The sequence below is a fragment of the Dysidea avara genome, chromosome 6 (assembly GCF_963678975.1).
Source record: "Dysidea avara chromosome 6, odDysAvar1.4, whole genome shotgun sequence".
Taxonomy (NCBI): Eukaryota; Metazoa; Porifera; class Demospongiae; order Dictyoceratida; family Dysideidae; genus Dysidea; species Dysidea avara.
The window spans coordinates 25,497,828-25,516,340 of record NC_089277.1 but is presented as its reverse complement, the minus strand read 5'-3'; the positions used below and the strand labels follow the sequence as shown (position 1 = coordinate 25,516,340).

The 18,513-nt window shown below is 37.0% G+C and overlaps 1 protein-coding gene across 2 annotated transcripts; it reads right to left on the bottom strand.

The window, feature by feature from the left end:
• LOC136258019 (ubiquitin carboxyl-terminal hydrolase 16-like) lies at positions 1-16,470 on the bottom strand. 2 transcript variants are annotated; one of them, XM_066051319.1, is made up of 15 exons: positions 16,286-16,470; positions 16,077-16,153; positions 14,108-14,140; positions 11,716-11,756; positions 11,436-11,509; positions 9,694-9,741; positions 9,358-9,429; positions 7,623-7,756; positions 6,333-6,423; positions 4,855-4,915; positions 1,344-1,438; positions 1,229-1,285; positions 805-1,183; positions 585-748; positions 1-528 (listed from the first exon to the last, which is right to left on the bottom strand). In XM_066051319.1, the coding sequence occupies exons 1-15, from the start codon at positions 16,337-16,339 to the stop codon at positions 196-198; spliced, it is 1,713 nt and encodes a 570-aa protein (XP_065907391.1). In that variant the 5' UTR covers positions 16,340-16,470; the 3' UTR covers positions 1-195. The 2 variants fall into 2 exon arrangements, with proteins under 2 accessions (XP_065907391.1, XP_065907392.1); XM_066051320.1 differs by having other exon boundaries at positions 805-1,171.
• Positions 16,471-18,513: the final 2,043 nt, after the last annotated feature.

The window sequence follows — 18,513 nt, the reverse complement described above, 5'->3', positions numbered from 1 at the left end:
TTTAGAATCCTAAACAAATTCATACAATGACAACAAGTTATACTGATAGCCTGTAGTCTTGTACAGTCTACAGTGATGAACTGATCATGAATAAAGTCAACTCAACGAAAATTACTATACAAAACTACTTGCGGCTGCTTGGGAAACAACATTTTGAAGACTGGACATAAACAGTTAGCTAACAAAATAGCTAATTTATTTAGTTGGCAATTTCTCATAAAACAACAGGTAAGCATGTTGGGATTTGACATCCTCAAATCCTCTGGAGCACTTGTTGATGGTCTGATCACTAGTGTAGCACCACACTCCATCATAAGCTGCTCTCTCATCATACTCAAACCCTTGTGGAACTCTATCATGAGACGCACTCTTTTCATATTCTGAGTCTTGTGGAAGTGGAGGTACTTTTGATCGGTTTGGTCGAACTCGTACATAAGCAACATAGTGACCACTTCTAAGTCTTCTTCCTCTGTGGACCACCACAGCATACAGGCCATACAAAATTTGGTCATTTTTATCTTTTAGTCGCTGTAAGATGAGAAAACACAATATTGTACATGCAGTGTTATACATGCACTACAAACCTGTAGACATTTATCGGAACAGTAGGGTGCTATGTCCAACAACTGTGAGAATGATAGAAACTTGTTGTTTTTAGTAACTGCAATATCGCCAATATTGAATCTTTTAATGTGCAAAATCAGCACATTGTGTAACTGCAGGATCATTGTCTGTTTACTCACCAAACCTAAATGTTAGATATGCACATGATTGTATAGTGCCTAAAGCACTGTTAATTCTTACAATTATTTCTATTGCAGCTATTACAAATAAATCGGTTGTCATCATCTAAGACATCAACATCTGTGTAATTGTGCAGTGACTGCTCCAAGCCAAGTGCACTTGGTAATCTTGCAGGTGATGGTGGATGGTAGTGAAGTCCTTCATTATGCAAGTACTGCTGCAGTGTGGTGAATTCAGTTGCTACTTTGGGATTTATGTGAGCTTCCAGAATTGGTGGTGACCTTAAATCTGATGCAGTCACTACTGTCTGTCTGTCTGAACCTCCAGCACTGTTAATGTCTGTATTAATAGCATGAGAATCTGTGTCGGAAATGGCTACATGTCTTCTTGTCATAAGAGGTATTTCATTCCTTTTTTCATTTTTAGTCTTGAAAAAGAACTTGATGTGGTCTCAACAATATAAAGTAATAGAAAGCATACTTACCGATTGATCTGGTATAGACAGTGATATATCAAAAAATGGTTCTGTTAGTTGTACAGGCTAATTGAAGAATATATTATATGTAGTTTAACACAACACACGTCACTCAATATTTTACCTTTAAACATTCTCGGCAGATGATAGTATTAACACATTTTCCACCGATATTTCGATCTATTAAAGTTACACCTCTGTTTGCTGCCCGAATGTATTCTGAAAAATGAACAGAATATGTAAAGTCTATACGTACATACATATGCACTTATAATACAAGTTTGAAGGTTTGAAGTTATACTGTGTACATAACATCCATATAAAGCAACCAGCAGTGTTGGGGCAATTACATTTTAAAAGTAATTCATTGCATATTACTATTACTTGCAACTGAAACTATTTAGTTACAGTTACACCCATAAAATAAAGTGACTATAATAATATTACAAATTGTGTCCACAGCCTTAAACTGTCACTGTACAACTACCACCTTATCACATGACTTGCATTGTTGGAACCTGGTTATAATTGTATTCAAGAGAAAAAAACTGGTTAGTAAATTTCATTCATTAATTCGATATGGGCTTCATTACTTCGTTGTGGCTAGTCTACTCAGTGGATTAGTAATGAGATTATAGTAACTTTATTACTTGTAGTAATAAAATTACACATAGGTTATTGCACCCCGAGGATATGATAACCGATTTAGACCATGGCTCATACGGCTCTGGTCACTGGCCACTGCTGTAATGGCAGCTTCCTGATCAAATTAGTGCTAAAATAACTCACTGGTAGGCTTCCTAGATGAATATGATCATCTTTATGATCCAGCGAAGAAAGAACCGTCTTTATTAAATGATGCAGAAAGTGTACAAAAACAAATAAACAAAGGAAGGTAAATCCTCGGATGCATGCGACCAAACAGGACCACAAAAGGAACTTGCATAGGCATGGCAAGGAAGGTGTACTTTCTTTACACTCTAGCGATGATTTCTGATTGCTATTGTGACTGGAATCCAGCAAATCACATGACAAAAAATTGTCACGGGTATCTAACTAGTTTAGATACCTACCCTCGGGTATCTGTTGGATTTTAAATACCTCATTAATGACTAAACTTCAAAGCATACTATGTGTGCCATAGTCTAATTAATATTAGATTCGTTACAGTAATTTCATTACTTAGGTAACACGTTACATTTGTAAGTAATGTGAGTAAAGTAACTTGAGTAAAGTAACTTGAGTTATATTACTAGTTTTTATAGTATATTTCATTATACTACTTACCACAAAAAATAATAACACAAGTTTAAGGAAAAATTAGGAATTTTAAGTTCGATTAGGGATCATAGAGAAAAAAAAGTAGGGAAACAAGGGAGGTCACCTACACCTGCAGATATACTAGTGAACATTTAATCCCTAATTCAGTCTTGGTCTTGGGGTATAGACTGAATAAAGGATTAAATGTCCACTAGTATATCTGCAGGTGTAGGCAACCTTGTTTCCCTACTTTTTTTCTTCTATGATCCCTAATCGAACTTAAAATTCCTAATTTTTCCTTAAACTTGTTTGTTTACCTTTTTTGAAGCATTATTATGACTGGTGAACCCATGCATCTACTGCATCAAAAGAAAGGATGGCGTCAGAATTAATGTTTTCATCTGAACGTGTGACCCAGCTATCAAATACTGCTTCGAAAGTGCAGTGGTCACTACGCTTCGCTTTCAGCTATGTTCAGCCTGTTACACAGTGCTACAAACGAAAAACAGTAGAAGAAGACTTCAAGAAGTGCCTCTGCAGCAATCCAGTCACCACGAAAATACGACAATCCGTGCACCTTCAACTATCAATTACACAAAGTGTCACAAACGAAGAACAGTGTTAGAATCGTGTCTGCAATCAATCCAGTCACCACGGAAAATACGGACAATTCTTACAAACGTACTGTGGGGAAGCCATGCATTGCGCTACCACCAATCGACACCTTGGGCTGTCTGTCAGCAAAAAGAAATGGGACACAAAGGAGGACAAAGGTAAGTCCATGATGCGTGCATTGTATGTACTGTGGTATGCCAAAAATCACATCTCGGTGCGAAGCGACGTCGAGCAGTAAAAAAAATCAAGCCCATAGCCTTAGCCATTATCAAGTTACACTTGCCTGAAGGCATCAGGCAGGCAGGCAGTTAGTCAGTAGAAAATTCCATTGAATAATTTTTTTTTAATTTTGTAACAATTTATTGGAAGCCTTTAGGATCGTACTGAAGGCACTTTTGGGCTTGGTTATACCTAACCAATACTGCCAAGGTGCCAGGATGGAGTTGTGAAGCCGGTTTTTGGGTGAATTTTTTGGCTAGGAAAACCCAAATCTCCATGATCCCTAATATAAATTACTACCGTACTGTATGATTACGTAACTTGTTACATAAGTACCGTGTTACCCCGAACACTGGCAACCAGCGTACTATAGAGCATCCACATATTAAGTTGTATATACATGTACAATATTATATGCTTTACGTCGAACATAGAATAGGTGGAAAACAGACTTGCTGGCAGGGGAAACTTATGCACTTTATATTAAGCTGTAATATTGTAAATTTTAAATACAGGGTGTAGTATATTAATCTTTCAGGCAGTACATTAGCAAGTCCGTTTTCTAGTCTATTCTGTATTTCTGTCATGCCCACTTTAGGCAGACCTCTCAACCTGGAAGCAGACCTGGTCGTGAGAAAGCCAGCCAGCCACTCATCCCCCGTGCAGCTGTGAAGCCTACCATCTTTATGATGGGGCTCATGCACATACATTTGTTTTAACTGAAAATTGTTTAAAAGGCACAACTAGCTAGCTATGCGGATACAATACCGCTGTTTACCGCAGCTTATAATATCTCTATATGCTATAGTGTAGCCTACTCTATAATAAGAACCTGACTTTGCTCCATCGTTGAATCACGTGATGTCAGTCTTTCAACTTATGATGCACTAGATCAGCAGTGATTCATCGTCAAAATCACTTCTCATTTCTTGAGTAATCAGTATCCAGCAGTGGATTCAGTGTTCAGCACGGATTCTCCGTACAATTTACCTCACAACAATTGAAATTAAGCAATAAACACCACTGGTAAGATTTCACCTCACTCTTCATGTTAAATGTGTGCTGAGTCTTTTCCCAAAGGATTTACCTTCAACTAATGCTCAGTTCATTGAGTTTAAAAATGTTTAACAGCATATTCACTTGTGACACAGTCTAAAACATGGAAAACCGCCAAAAATCCCAGCTCAAAATACAGAGGTGCCCCACTGTTCTAATTAATTGATCACGTGATACCTGGTACAGGATGTTTTGGGGCTTAAATTAAAGAGATTTAGCATGCCTTAGGAAATTTTATTGAAAATCGTGAGATCAGCAAGCGTTCGTGATATCAAGGCTAAAATCGTGTGTCTCACAACCAAATCCTGATAGTTGAGAGGTCTGCTTTAGGATACATGGCAAGCAAATTAATCAACTAGCAAAACAACATTTTTTTTGCATGGATGTGATATTCAATAAGAACCAAACTTACTGAAAGTTGGACAAAACCTCAGAAAACGTTGATATGTGACTCAATCATATGCTACACAATGATTAAAGCATACCTGACATCAGTCCTTCACTCAGTGGTGACTCATTATAGTTCCTTACTTCATTTTGAATAATCTATGGTTACCATAGTAATGTAATGCTACTACTCTATGGCATACAAAATAATATATTATGTCATTAATTTTAGCAACAAAAGCAAGATTTAATACTCCATTTTAGTATTCATAACACCAATCTCCTTTACCCGATGATATACAACGTATTATACATGTTTCAGGTTACATGTACCACCTTTGATTGTTTCTAGAATTTCATGGATTGCAACATGCAAAAATTGCTTTTAAACATAATTTCGTCCCTCAAAAGTTTCCATCTGTATGGTATAGATTGTACTATATTTGTAGTACGTACGTATAAATAACAATGTCAATAAAAGGACTATCAAATGGTGCGGTTGTACCGTTCGCCCCAAAAAATTTGCATACTTCCTGAAATTCCACCTCTGAAAATCATCATAGAGACATCTTATGCAACGAAGATCATCTTTACGGAATAGTACTAGTCCATACACAGCATTAAATATAACAAAACTCTTACAGGTGGCCGGATATAGAATTTTTTAAATCACCAAAACTCAAATTTTAGTCTCACTGCCTCGCTGCCTGACCACAGTCGCAAGGCTAGAGGCCAAACAAAGCAGCGCATGGCCACCAATTTGTGCCACAACAACAAACTCACTAGTGGAGTGTGCCTTTTGGGGTTACGTGTGTAGACCCTCTGCGTCTTGTCTTTTCTTTCAGGCTGCTTGTCTTCTTCATCCAACAAAACCATATTGATGTGTTAATTTTCTGTATCAACACTTTCTTTCAGCAGCATAAATTATTTAGACACCACAGAATTATTGCAGAGCTGGATTTCAGAAGCGCTTTAGTCCTGGCACTACTATAAACTAGTAGATATCTGCAAATTCGCGATTGGAATCCCGTTTGTGATGGGTTCATGGTGAACTAATAGTGATAGAGTACGGATACCACACCCCTTAACAACATAACTATTTACTTAACAGTAAACAAGATGACCTCACCCCTTATTGGTCTAGCTAGCTGCACACCCCTGGCTGACCCAAGATACTCTAATACAACAGTCACTCTAACACAACAGTCATGTTAATAGAACATTCACAAGTTACACCTGTACAGAGTAGCTACAACAAAAACTAAACAAACTACAGTAGTATTTAAAAAAATTGTTAATTTGAAAATGAAGTAAGGATCTATGCAATAAAAAGTAGTGAAACAAGAGATGAATGATGGTATTACAGCATAGTTCAGTGGAAAGTCCCTACTTTGGCACATTAGCTATAACGATTTATTTGGTTTGATGCAAAAGTAATGTGCCAAAGTTGGAACTTTCCCACTGAGCTATGCTGTAATACCATCATTCATCTCTTGTTTCACTACTTCTTATTGCATAGATCCCTACTCCATTTAATTTTTAAAATACTAGTAAGCACAATACATGCATGTAGCACCTTAATTTCTTCATTCTTGAGATGCTGCAGTAGATGTCTAAGTAGTTCATGAGCATCTTGTTGATTTGCATCAAACACCTTACCATCACCACTACAATAAAGAAAAGCAAACCAGTTTAAAATATGTAGTAAATATGTAAACTTTAACAAGATCAAGAATGTTGATCCAATCACATAAATGGCATCCAGATGTAAAAAGTTCTAGCTACCAGAATTAAAGTTTAAAAAAGAGACAAACACCTGTACAGGCCTTCTTGTTTGGAATTTAGGAACAGAACAACAAGTTAATGTTAGTATGGCTCTTTCTAGGCGGTGTATGGCTACTAGTGGATATTACATGAACAATGGCTATTAACCAGCCAAATACGGTATTCAAGTTGTGTATAAGGAATTCAATTCCACCTGACAGCTCATTTATTTATTTTTAAACAAAGCCTTAATTTTTGAGAAAGCTGTGTGACTGCTTTATTAGAGTAGCTAACTGTTTTCTAGGTTAGAGTTAAAACACCGCCACGCATGTGTATGGAAAATACAACACGAGGGGGCATGTTGAGAGGCTAATACAGCATGAGGCGAAGCCGAGTGCTGTATTTGCCTCGAGACACCCCCCGAGTGCTGTATTTTTCATACACACAAGCATAGGCAGTGCTTTAACTGTTATATTGTACTTCCTGGTCGTCTGGCTTGGAGCGATTTTCTCTAGTACTCAAACCACTGCGATTTTCAGTGATCAGGATATCAGTAAGTGTTTAACTACTGTAATCTATTTCTAGTCATAGAATGAACTAATAGGATTAGTTTGGCTAGTTTTAGCGATTTACAATGTCATGTACGTGATCAATCGTGCTGTCTTAGTGGAGTCGTGTTTAAAAAGCTAAGTGATCAGACGATCAGTAAGTGCTTATACAATCTATTCCTAGCCACAGAACGAACTCTCGTTGAGCTGGTAGGATTAGTTTGGCTGGTTTTAGCGATTTACAGTGTGTTGTTTACGTAACATTCCTTAAATAAATTCTCCGCATAACTGTACTGTATTTGCCCAAGTGTACTGTATTTGCCCAATTAAGTGCATAACTGTACTGTATGACTCATACAGTACAGTTATGCAGTTGATTAGTACTGTATGGACAATACGATACACGGCATCGCTTTGATCCTCCTACGCAAATTACAATATTGTGTATTAATCTTTAGTGGTCAGCCATCCTTGATTAATAATTAATACAGTATAGCTAATTAGGCAATCTTCAAGATAATTAACCAGCGAATGTCCAATGTATTACACCTAACCTTTCATTGATTTTAGACAGCAATCCTCCTGGGTTAATGCTCATACGTCCTGACTGACTCATTTTAGAGAGGAGGTTGTGCAATTCCCTGTTGATAGCACCAAGCTGAAAAACTGGGATCTTCAACTTTTCACCCTAAAATTATACCAAATACTCAACATAATAATTTGTTCTACACCTGTATATGCATACGTAACCATCAATAAATTGTGCAACGCAACAGCTGCTTAAAGTGCATGGATAGAGTAAATTCCATATAATGCACACCAGTAGGTATCATGAAGGTTTGCACTTTCTCACCAAAAGATCAAACAAAACCATCCTCATGGTTTCTGCACAACAACTCTGATCTGAAGGCATAAATTTATTGTCAGTCAGTAGAAATACCATCAATTAAAAAGAATAAATACCATAGCAACCCATCAGAAGTATTATGGCCCACTCTGAAGACACATTTTTTGGGATTAATCGTACCTATTAGTAACCAATGCTGCAAAAACAGCAAACACTGTGGGCTTGGTTTCCTAACTATTTAGCAATACTTGAACACACGATGTATAGTAAATGCAAAGTGGGCTGACTTTTGTGTCCCATTTTATTTCACTTGCAGCACACAATAGCACATAAAAAACTTCATGTGTTGTCTGTCATGCTAGCAAAATCATCAGTAATTTTCACACCACACCCCCAATTGATGAAGTAGGCAGATTGATTCTAAACATTCATCATGCGTTGTTCTCCATTTGTACTGTAGGACTGCGTAATGGACTGGATATACGTAATTGAAAATAGCTACGAACTCTGTTTTATTGGTAATTAGTGATTGTTCGGGGCACGTGTTTTGATGTACAGTAATAAGTCTCATACTTCTTGCAATATTATAGAACCAGAACGACTGAAGTGCTAATTTGTGACCGGATCTGCAAAAAGGGGTCTTATACCTTTCCAAATTTCCAAGTTTGATAAGTCATAACTCATCATGTGTTTAACCTATTGTCTTAAAATTACATCCAGGAATAGTGCTATGTTAGGAGTATAAGGTGACCAACTTTCAGGCTGGTACCATACTCACAAGTCAAGTTATGGATTGCCAAGTACATGAAATTAGAAAGGTTATAAGACACCTTTTCGCAGATCCGGTCACATTTATTCTCTACTTTTCCCAAACATAGCTAAATAACTATTAACCATCATGGCATTAAAATAACTTGTCAGCCTTCAGATGATAATCTCCCACTGTTGTACTTTTATTATTGTAACAACTTGTAATTGCACTTGTCGTACATTAGAAATTTGGATTCAAAGTTGACTGCTTTATTAGAGTAAGTGACTGCTCTATTAGAGTATCACAATCTTTTACATATGCTTGCAAAGTTGCAATGTTTCAGAGTGTATTTCATCAATTTTCACAATAGAATAATCTAAATTTTCACATGATATCATGATACTGTATACTCTAGTAATAGGCATATACTGCAGGTACTGCTCAAAAGCAATGTCGTCTCTCGAGAGTGTGTGATTAAAAATCTTGCTAATTTAAGGGCGTGGCACCCATTTCACTCATGACTTTTCATCCTGTTTCATTTGGGATGAGTACTTGTGAGCGAAATGGATGTCACGCCCTTTAATTATCAAGTTTTTAATTGCTCACACTCTTGCGAGACGACGTTGTGTTTGAGCGGTAGCGTATGTACATATGATATAGTAGAGTTATGTGTACGTATATGTGTCCTTACTGTTTTAGATTTCAGGGTGTATGTCCGAGATGATTTACACATGTCATGAAATTCCTTCGTATAGTTTATAGCCTAAAGTGTGTAATTATAGCACATTAAATGTTGTTGCCATGCATACATGTATTAAAAGCAAGTGCAGTAATTCTTAAGATATTGATAGGGCTATAAATTCACCACCAACAGCTCTATCATAAATATCCTACTAGGGACTTGTGAGGAGGCTAGGGAGTCAAAACATAATAGTTATAAAGGTTTGGTAAACATACAGGTTGTCCAATTTCATTAATGTCTGTGTGTGGTATACAGTGTAGTTCTACTATGCCTTTAACTTCTTACTTGTACGATCACGTTGAAATAGCACGTGTTTCCAAGATTTATCAGTGGCTATAATGGTGGAACATCTGATAAATTTTGAATATACATAAATTAGTCAAGTAAGTGCATATACACACATGTACAGTATGCATGTACTAGTCATGAGAAGAGGATTTACTTTATATGTACCATGAAGCCACCTAATTTCAAAGGCAAATTTCAGGGTACATATCTACCATAGCCTTGATGTGGGACCAATTTCTTTATTTAAAAACTCAAAGCCAAAATCGATGGTGGGAATATATTGTTGGTCACGTGATGAAAGCCATGCATCCAATTTTGCATCCTACAGCACTCAGACGGAAGCGATTCATCACCCTTGCCATCCTATGAGCTGAGAAATGTTGGTTTAAAGAACTAGTGTTATAGCATATTTACAAGTGGTTCACAGCATTTTTTTTAATATGGACATGCCCACTTTTTGAGTAACACAAGATACACACTCTACAGCGAAGCTTATCTTATAGATGTTTAGTAAATGTTGTAACCAGTCTGTAAATGATGCAGCGGTTTTAACATACTAAAAAATCACTTAACTGAACTTTTGTGATGCCCTTAGGACTTGCCCGTTCATGTTAACAAATGTAGTCACAATGTTAGTTGCTGCTGACCCATAATCGAATTGGTCTATATAATAAATTCAGTGGTCAGTCTCGTTTTGGTTTGGATGATTAATCGTCCGCGGGCTCTTAGCCTACAATTGGCATGGTACATATCAGTTGTATCACGTGCCCTCATGATTTGCCTAATACATACACCCACACTCTCGGGCCATCAACTATTACATGTATACTCTCAGCCCTTAGGTAACTTTAAAGCTTAATAGCAGAGTAATACCTACCCACGGCAGGTGACCAATCACCCTAACTAATAGGCACTAGATAGATATATATATATGTACTTGAAAATTCAATTATGGGTTGGCAGCAGGTGACATTGTAGTTATGTTAATACAAGTTCTAGGGATACAACTAAACAGTTCATACATTTTAATATTATTACTTTTAAAAGGCTGTTGCATTGCGAAAGACCATTTACAAGCCTCAGCAGATCATGAGGTAAAAACATTCAGAGGATGATAGTTCACTATTGCATAGAGCGGTTACACAAATAATTATACTAGATGTGCTCAGCAAAATGTGTGGCAAGAATCCATTGCCACAATACATAATAATTGTGTATTCAATTCTACTGCCACAGTGTAAATATGGATAGCTAAACTAGTACAGTGTTACATTCACCTATCATAATAGCTGATCTGGTTTTTGAAATTATGATAAAATTCTGGGGTCAGATGCCTATTCATTTTTACTATTGTATTAAGAGTCTTTTCTGACACAGTTATGAAGAAAGAAAGCAGTTCAGCCTCACCATACGGGTGGACCTGTTTTGAAAATGCGTAGCAAATACACACTATTGTCACCATGTAGCAAGAAAGCAGACCCCCACTACTCTAGCATGTTAGTACCTGATAACAGACGATTTTCAACAAAATAGGACAATGAAACATGCCAGCACCTGGCTGTACAAATGCCACACAATTCAGTTGAATGCCGCACTTGTGAATAATAAAGCATGATGTCAAGTAAAATGGTGATGAGAAAAAATTGAGAATAATTCCCACAAGTCTAAAGGAATCTTGTTACATAGCAATACAGTATATGACCACTTTAACAACAACAGTCATTTCAATAAGAACATACAGCTGGTAATGGTATGTCATCATCGCCATCACCACCACCATATTTACTGCCATCATCGCCATCACCACTACAGCCTGGAGAAAAACAAGAAATGTATGGATCATTGGAAAAATTATCATTTTCTGAACATCATGCAAATATTAACCAGTGTTACAGTTACAAAAACATTAGACGCTATCTTTCACTGCAATGATAGTCCCAAATTGTTTACTGTATATTGTTCAGTCTAACACATTTCATCACAGAACCACACATGTACAGTACATGACAGGTAACATACCACTTTCTTGTCCCCAAAATATGCAATAACAGAGTACAGACCTAAAGCAAACACAGCAATTAATGTTAAACCCTACAGCATGTAGTAATTGGTTAAGTGTGGCATTAGTATATGAAATAATGAATTATTCACACAATGTAATGAAATTCCGTTTGCTATACAAACCCATACTTAATAACTAATGATTTCTTAATCCTTGTCTGCATCACGGTACTTGTACCATTGGCACGCTAAGAAAGTTGCATTTTGATTCAAATGAGCTATCTAATTCACCTACAGTATCTAGTTAATAGCAGTCTGCACCCTTGCATTGTAGTTTGAGTACTGGTGGATTGCTTTGGTGTAGTGATTAGTGATGTAGATTTTCAGAAGCTTCTGGAACCACTCTATTAATCGATCCTTGTTGGATAGTACTGTGACATCTGATGAAGTGACAAGAGGTAATCACTTCAATACTGCCTGTTGAAACACTTACAATTGGGACCAAGATTCAATTAAGCGATCAAGGGACTTTTGTACAGTGAATCAAGTGATCAAGACATCCGCAAAAGTAATGATCAAGCACCTTTGAAAGCTAACTTTTACCAAACATGATAATTTACTAGTATTTTACGGTAGACGATCAAGAATCAAGGCTCTTTTATAGGCGAAATCAAGCAATCAAGGAAAATTTTGACAATCAAAATTCTGATGCCGGTCGCAAGTGTATCAACTGGTGGTATGGAAGTGACTACCCCTTGAGTGATATTGATGACCCATTAATTATGACATCATTTACGTGAGAGTTGTGTTTATTAAAAAAAAAAACAGTTGAGATGAGAGCTCTTTTGTGAGGTAGATACACAATGATGCATTCAAATGACTTCTGGCCTTGTAGCTATTATCAAGTCTTGTATTGCTTCACCAACTAGTTTTGATGTGTGATAGCATTGATAGTGGTGTTTCCCTTAATATTACCGTCAAGTCTTACAGTTTTAGGATAATTGTATTTGATGTTTTCTTTGCACTATTACTATTGTTTTTGGTAACATTCCTAATTGGTCTAGCCTTTGTCTTCCCTGCTTTCTAGATTATGTCATATATGAACAATGATTTATACTGCTACATATCAGTGTCACACTTCATGGTATGAACTACCAACGTGGACTGTCTTACAGAGCACTCAGTAAAGTTTATAAAGCTTCATACCAATACTCTACATTATGCCTGTGCAAAGAGAACGAGGAAAACAGTTTCGTGGTTAAAATAAAGTACTCTACAGAAGCCACAAACTTAATTGCACGTTTGGTTAATGGACATAATTATTATAATGGCTTCATGGTTGCTGTTATGTGCAAACAACTTGAAAATCAAATTCCTTCTTAGTGTGGTTGGGATTAAACAAAATGTATGTACATGGTTAGGGCACTATATATACAGACATTTCCCTGCTAGTTTCTTAATACAGTAGTGTATCTTTATCTTATGTACAGCTGTAAAGCCTGTATAAGTAGGATAAACTTTACAATTTGGGATAGGGTTTCATTGTCACCTGTGGCTATTGGATTTCAATGGAGATTGAACAGTGAGTACTAGTGTTACAGTTGCAATGTGACAAAGGCTTTGATATAGTGGCAAAAATGATATCTCTAGCCACTTCAAAGGTTCTGGACATACACATACCACACCACATCAAAAGCACACTCAACCACATCAAAGAATGTGAATAAGTGCTACATAATAATGTAACATGTGCAGATATGTCTACCCGAACTTGGGCTCATACTAGGCCCACACTACAACTATAAAATGTAATACTTAGAGTGTGATATTTGTAATGCTTTCGAATTACTGTATCTCACAGGTCACATGTGTTTCATACATAAGACGTTTATATAAGGAGATGAAAATTGCTTCACCCCTATGAAAGATTCAAATACAATACACCCCACTAGGGGTGTCACTATAGTCTGGCGCCACCCACCTGTTCACAAAAAATAAAAGTAAGGGTCTGGTGAAATAGAGATACTAAATCATTTCTACTGTCCAGATTCGGTGGTAGCCAATCGATGTGTGCCAATGACGTTCACACACAAATCACCTTGGCAATATAATGCTTTTATTTGAATTGAAGCACAATCTTCTCATGTAACACCAGCAGTTACATACACTGTCTAATTGAATTTGATATGGTATCAAACCAAATCCTTACTTTTTGTGAAGGGGCGGGCAGCGCCAGACTAGGGTGTCACTGTAATATTCCACCAGGGGTGTCATATGACACTCTTACATGGTCAAGTGTAGAGGATGCATACTTATCCAACCACCATTTGAATTTCTTATGTAATACATTTAGAGATTATAAGCTGCCAACAAAGATATACGTAATGCATACATTCTATATTATACTCACATCAAACATTTTCCTATCTTTTTCAGACCATTCCTATTGTCAAAGAATACACAAATAAAGTTACAATACCCACAAGTATGTAAAACAAAATACAAGTTTGTCCAGAAATTACATAGAGTAATGATAATTTTTTTAAAAGTGTAATTTCTGATTTCTGGGTGCCTATACTGAAAATGGCTGTGAGTTTGATGACACTGAATTGTGGTCATTACTTTAGCCAACACCCCCCCACAAAACTCCAAATTTGTGTACAATTAATTAATGGACTGTGTAGCCAAGGAGGTACTTATAGCCAAGTTACAACTTGTAAACTGGCTACAACTGATTTGTATAAATGGCGGCAGCCTAAATTGATCTGCCCACGCACCATACTGCAATAAAGCTTGCCCCTCTAGGTATTTAGAAAACCTCATAAATATTCCACAACCTTAAAACAATTGCAAGATTACTAGTGGACATTTAATTACTACTTTATTCATTGCTATTACAAGTGTCGGCGACCTTCCTTGTTTCACTACTTTTGATTTCTGCGATTCCTTATCTAACTTAAAATTTATAGTTTTCCTTGTATTTGTTTGTTTACTTTTTTGTAACAATTATGACTGGTAAACAGAAAGAATGGCACCAGACACATCATAAATTAGTTTTGTGTCTGAACGTGCATCTCAACTACGGTACTGCCCGAATGCAGTACTAATAGCGCATGATTAAAAAACTTCCAAATAAAGGGGTGTGGCAGCTGTTTTGTTTGCAAGTAACAAAATGGTTGTTAGGCCCCTGACTCGTGAATGAAATGGCTTCTACGCCCCTTTACGAGTGAGTTTTATAATCCTGCAAAAATTAGTGCTTGCGACATTGCGTTTGGGCGGTACTGTAATAATTACTGAAAAAGTGAGGTGGTCATTATGCTCGTTGTTCAGTCCATTACACAGCACTACAAATGAAGAACAGTACAAGAAGAATCTCTCCAGTCTATACACATGCAAACTTAAAGGAAAATACAGACAGTTTCCATTGTAAACATGACAGCAGTGTAAAGCCACAATGAGTTATTGTAAATCGACACCCTGGTGATGTCAGCACAAGAAATAGGACATATAGGAGGACAAAAGTAATCTATCATGTGTAGACTGTACATCCTGCACCAATTGTAGTATGTCAGAAGGCACATGTTGGACTGAAGCTCCATCTAATAGTGAAAATAAAAATATCTAAAAATTTATCGGAAGTGATTTTAGCCATTCTGAAGATACTTTTGGGCTTGAACCAATACCCATTACTTCTAAGGCAGCTACCATGAAGGTACAGTTGAACTTCTCTAACCTGACACCTGCGTGATCCAGAATCCTCTCTAATCCAACCAAAATGTCATTTACCAGCACTTTTGTATAGAAAACAACCTCTGTAACCTGACACCTCTGTACTCCGTAATCCAACAGAAAATGTGATTCCCTAGACTTGGAAATACACTGTTTTTGACCTTTGTAATCCAACAGAAAATAATAGTAGCATTAAAAACAATCGCAGAAAATAATTTTGAAGCAACCAAAGCATTGATTGGTTGAAAATAATAGAAAAACTGTAATGTATTCTAAATCTGTTATCGCTGTATAACCAACAGAAATTAAATTAACTAATTAATTTTGTATGTGATTCTAAATGTTTAATGGATTTATAATTTGATTTCTCAGATAGTCTACAAGAGTCTCAGGTCATTAGCGACCCCTCGCTTTAAGCTTACTTGGCACTTTTAATGCTAAATTAATTCAAACCCTATAGGTAGTGGAAAATAGGCTGATTTACTGCATTCAAAGGTGCCACCATTTTACTTATGATTGGGTGAAATGTAATAGTTTGAAACATCATGCCACAAACATGAGATTTGATGTACACTGTGTGTCAAAACAATACAAACAAGTCAGCAGAACATGTATAAAACAATAAAATAACACTGATATGTTTTGATTACCATAGTGATGCTAAACAACAGAGTAATCCACAGCTTGTTGGATCAGTATCGTGGACCTTTTGTTTCTGTTTCGGCTTCTGTGTACAACGAGCAACATACAAAGTGATTTGGCATGCCAAACATGATGTGCGCCTTGTACATGTGGCTACCAATCAGTTTGTTCTACGACAGCGTAGTTTAGCAGACTATATGCAATATGTGACACGCACCTCGTCGAGCAACGTGTGGTATGGGGAAGGAAGCGTCACTTCATCTCCAGACATGATTTAGTCGTCTTCCTAAATCACTGCTCTGTAAAGAAGTCAATGCAACATCTGCTTTGAGTGCCTAAGACATGGTAGAAGAACTTTAACCCTCACTATAAGATAACGGGGAAATCCAAACGTGGTTTATTATTACGCGCTGGCGCTTAACTACACTCTGATGCGCTAGTTAGCAGTACCGGAAATATTTTCAGCCCACTTGTCTTTTCCACTTCCGGAGGCATGGGTACCTCAACTGCTGCTGCCTATAAACACTTGGCATTCCTCTTGTCTTGTTGCAAGTGAAAGACACCTTATTCAGTGCAGAGTAATGAGTTGGCTACGCTGTCGTCTCTGCATTCTGTCATAATGTGCATAAGAGGTTCTCGTTCCTTCTCTGGTCAACGTACCCTGTAAGGGTAATGTTCGTGGAGGAGGGACATCTCGGGGCTGTTTAAACCGGGGATCGTGTTGAACTCTTAATTAATCCCTATTTTTCATGGCCGGTGTGTTTTGTTTTCTTGTAGTAGCTATGTACTGAAAAAAAATAAATATGCATCCATCAAAGTGTATCATCCGCCCACATCACTTTTCACCTCACGTCCTCCAGGGCTGCCTAGAGGGCTTGGGGAAGTGGGGTCACTTATAAAAAAAATTAGTAGTGCATTATAGCTAAAGCTATATGTTAGTTAGGCAAAAGGGGTGTTTTGTCTGTAGTGAAATATCATGTACTGTGAGGACGTGGTACCAGCTAGCTAAATATTATAAATAGCTAAATTAACATGGATAACCACGCATTTGGCTACATTAATTGCCTAAATCTCTGATCCAATCCCAAGATAGTGTCAGACCTTAATTAGATATACTTTTTATAATTATGTTATCAATGGTGCATGGGTGCCACTAAGACACAATTATTTCACCAGCATAGTGCTCATCTTATAAGGTGTTGTCTGTTCAAGTACCAGCACCAACAGGTCACTTATGTATTGTATACTCACCACGTTTCACAAGACATAAATGCATAATAGCTAGTAGTATCTATATTTTCATGTACTGTAGTGTATACTATTCACTTTTACGATCTGGTTGGGCCAACAGAAATTAAATGTCCCACAGAGTAAGAATCAGTGGTTTGGAGTAGGCATATACCTTTAGTTGGTGTAGGCAGTGTCTCTCTTTAGTGAGGGATGCCGACTCAAGAGTATGACATTGTACATGAATAGGTAAATACCATTAATATTATAGTGTGTTGGCAACAATGATCAGCATTGAAAAATGGAAAGATTCAATTAATCAACCACAGCTATCCAGTATAGGACTGTTAATGTCACTATAGCTACCAGCGTGTCTGTCCTGCTGTGTACTTTTCAGCACTGACACATTCAGCAGAATCAAATGATAGTGTCCAACCTTCCTCAGTGACCAAGCAGGATTAAATCTGTGTGATTTACACTAATTTGTGATAAAATCCATCAGTGGTTTTGCAGCAGCTAAAGTTGCAGTAATTAAGACATGTATACTGTTACTGTTCGTCATCCATAAATAATTATTTTATGATACCAAACCAGTTGATTGATCCAGAAGATGCCATGATGTACATGTCATCATGGATTTGTCATGACTTTGAATCACAGAAATGGTAGTTGCTATATATGATGCTACTGTATTGTTCTTTGTATTGATGGTGCTTGATGATATCTCTACTACTAGTTGAATAAAAAATGCTTTTTCATAAATCAACGGATCAATGTAAAACGTGAATAATTATGACTGGCAATCAATAAACTTTGTTACCATTAAGTCTGTACTATGTATATATACTCACCACTTATGATAAGAGTTTCCGTTATAGTAGGTGATCACTCATTTTTCTGGGTTTCTGGAACCGGTCATGTTCAGATCGAGATACTCTAATAGAGCAATCCATCACTCTAATAAAACCGTCACAGTATTCAGAGCAGCATTGTAACAAGCTATGTAGTTTTAAATAAGGATTTTATGTACATTATATCAGTGATATTAATATATAGTTAGTGGAGGCATAGTAATGTATATTAAACCCCAGTGCGTGGGAGTATCAAAGCGCCGCGCTGGGTTATAACTACCATACAGCTAGACAGAGCGGCGCTGCTACTGTACGATATATTAGTTATCACCCAGTGATAACTAATATATCACTCTGTTGCGGAGCC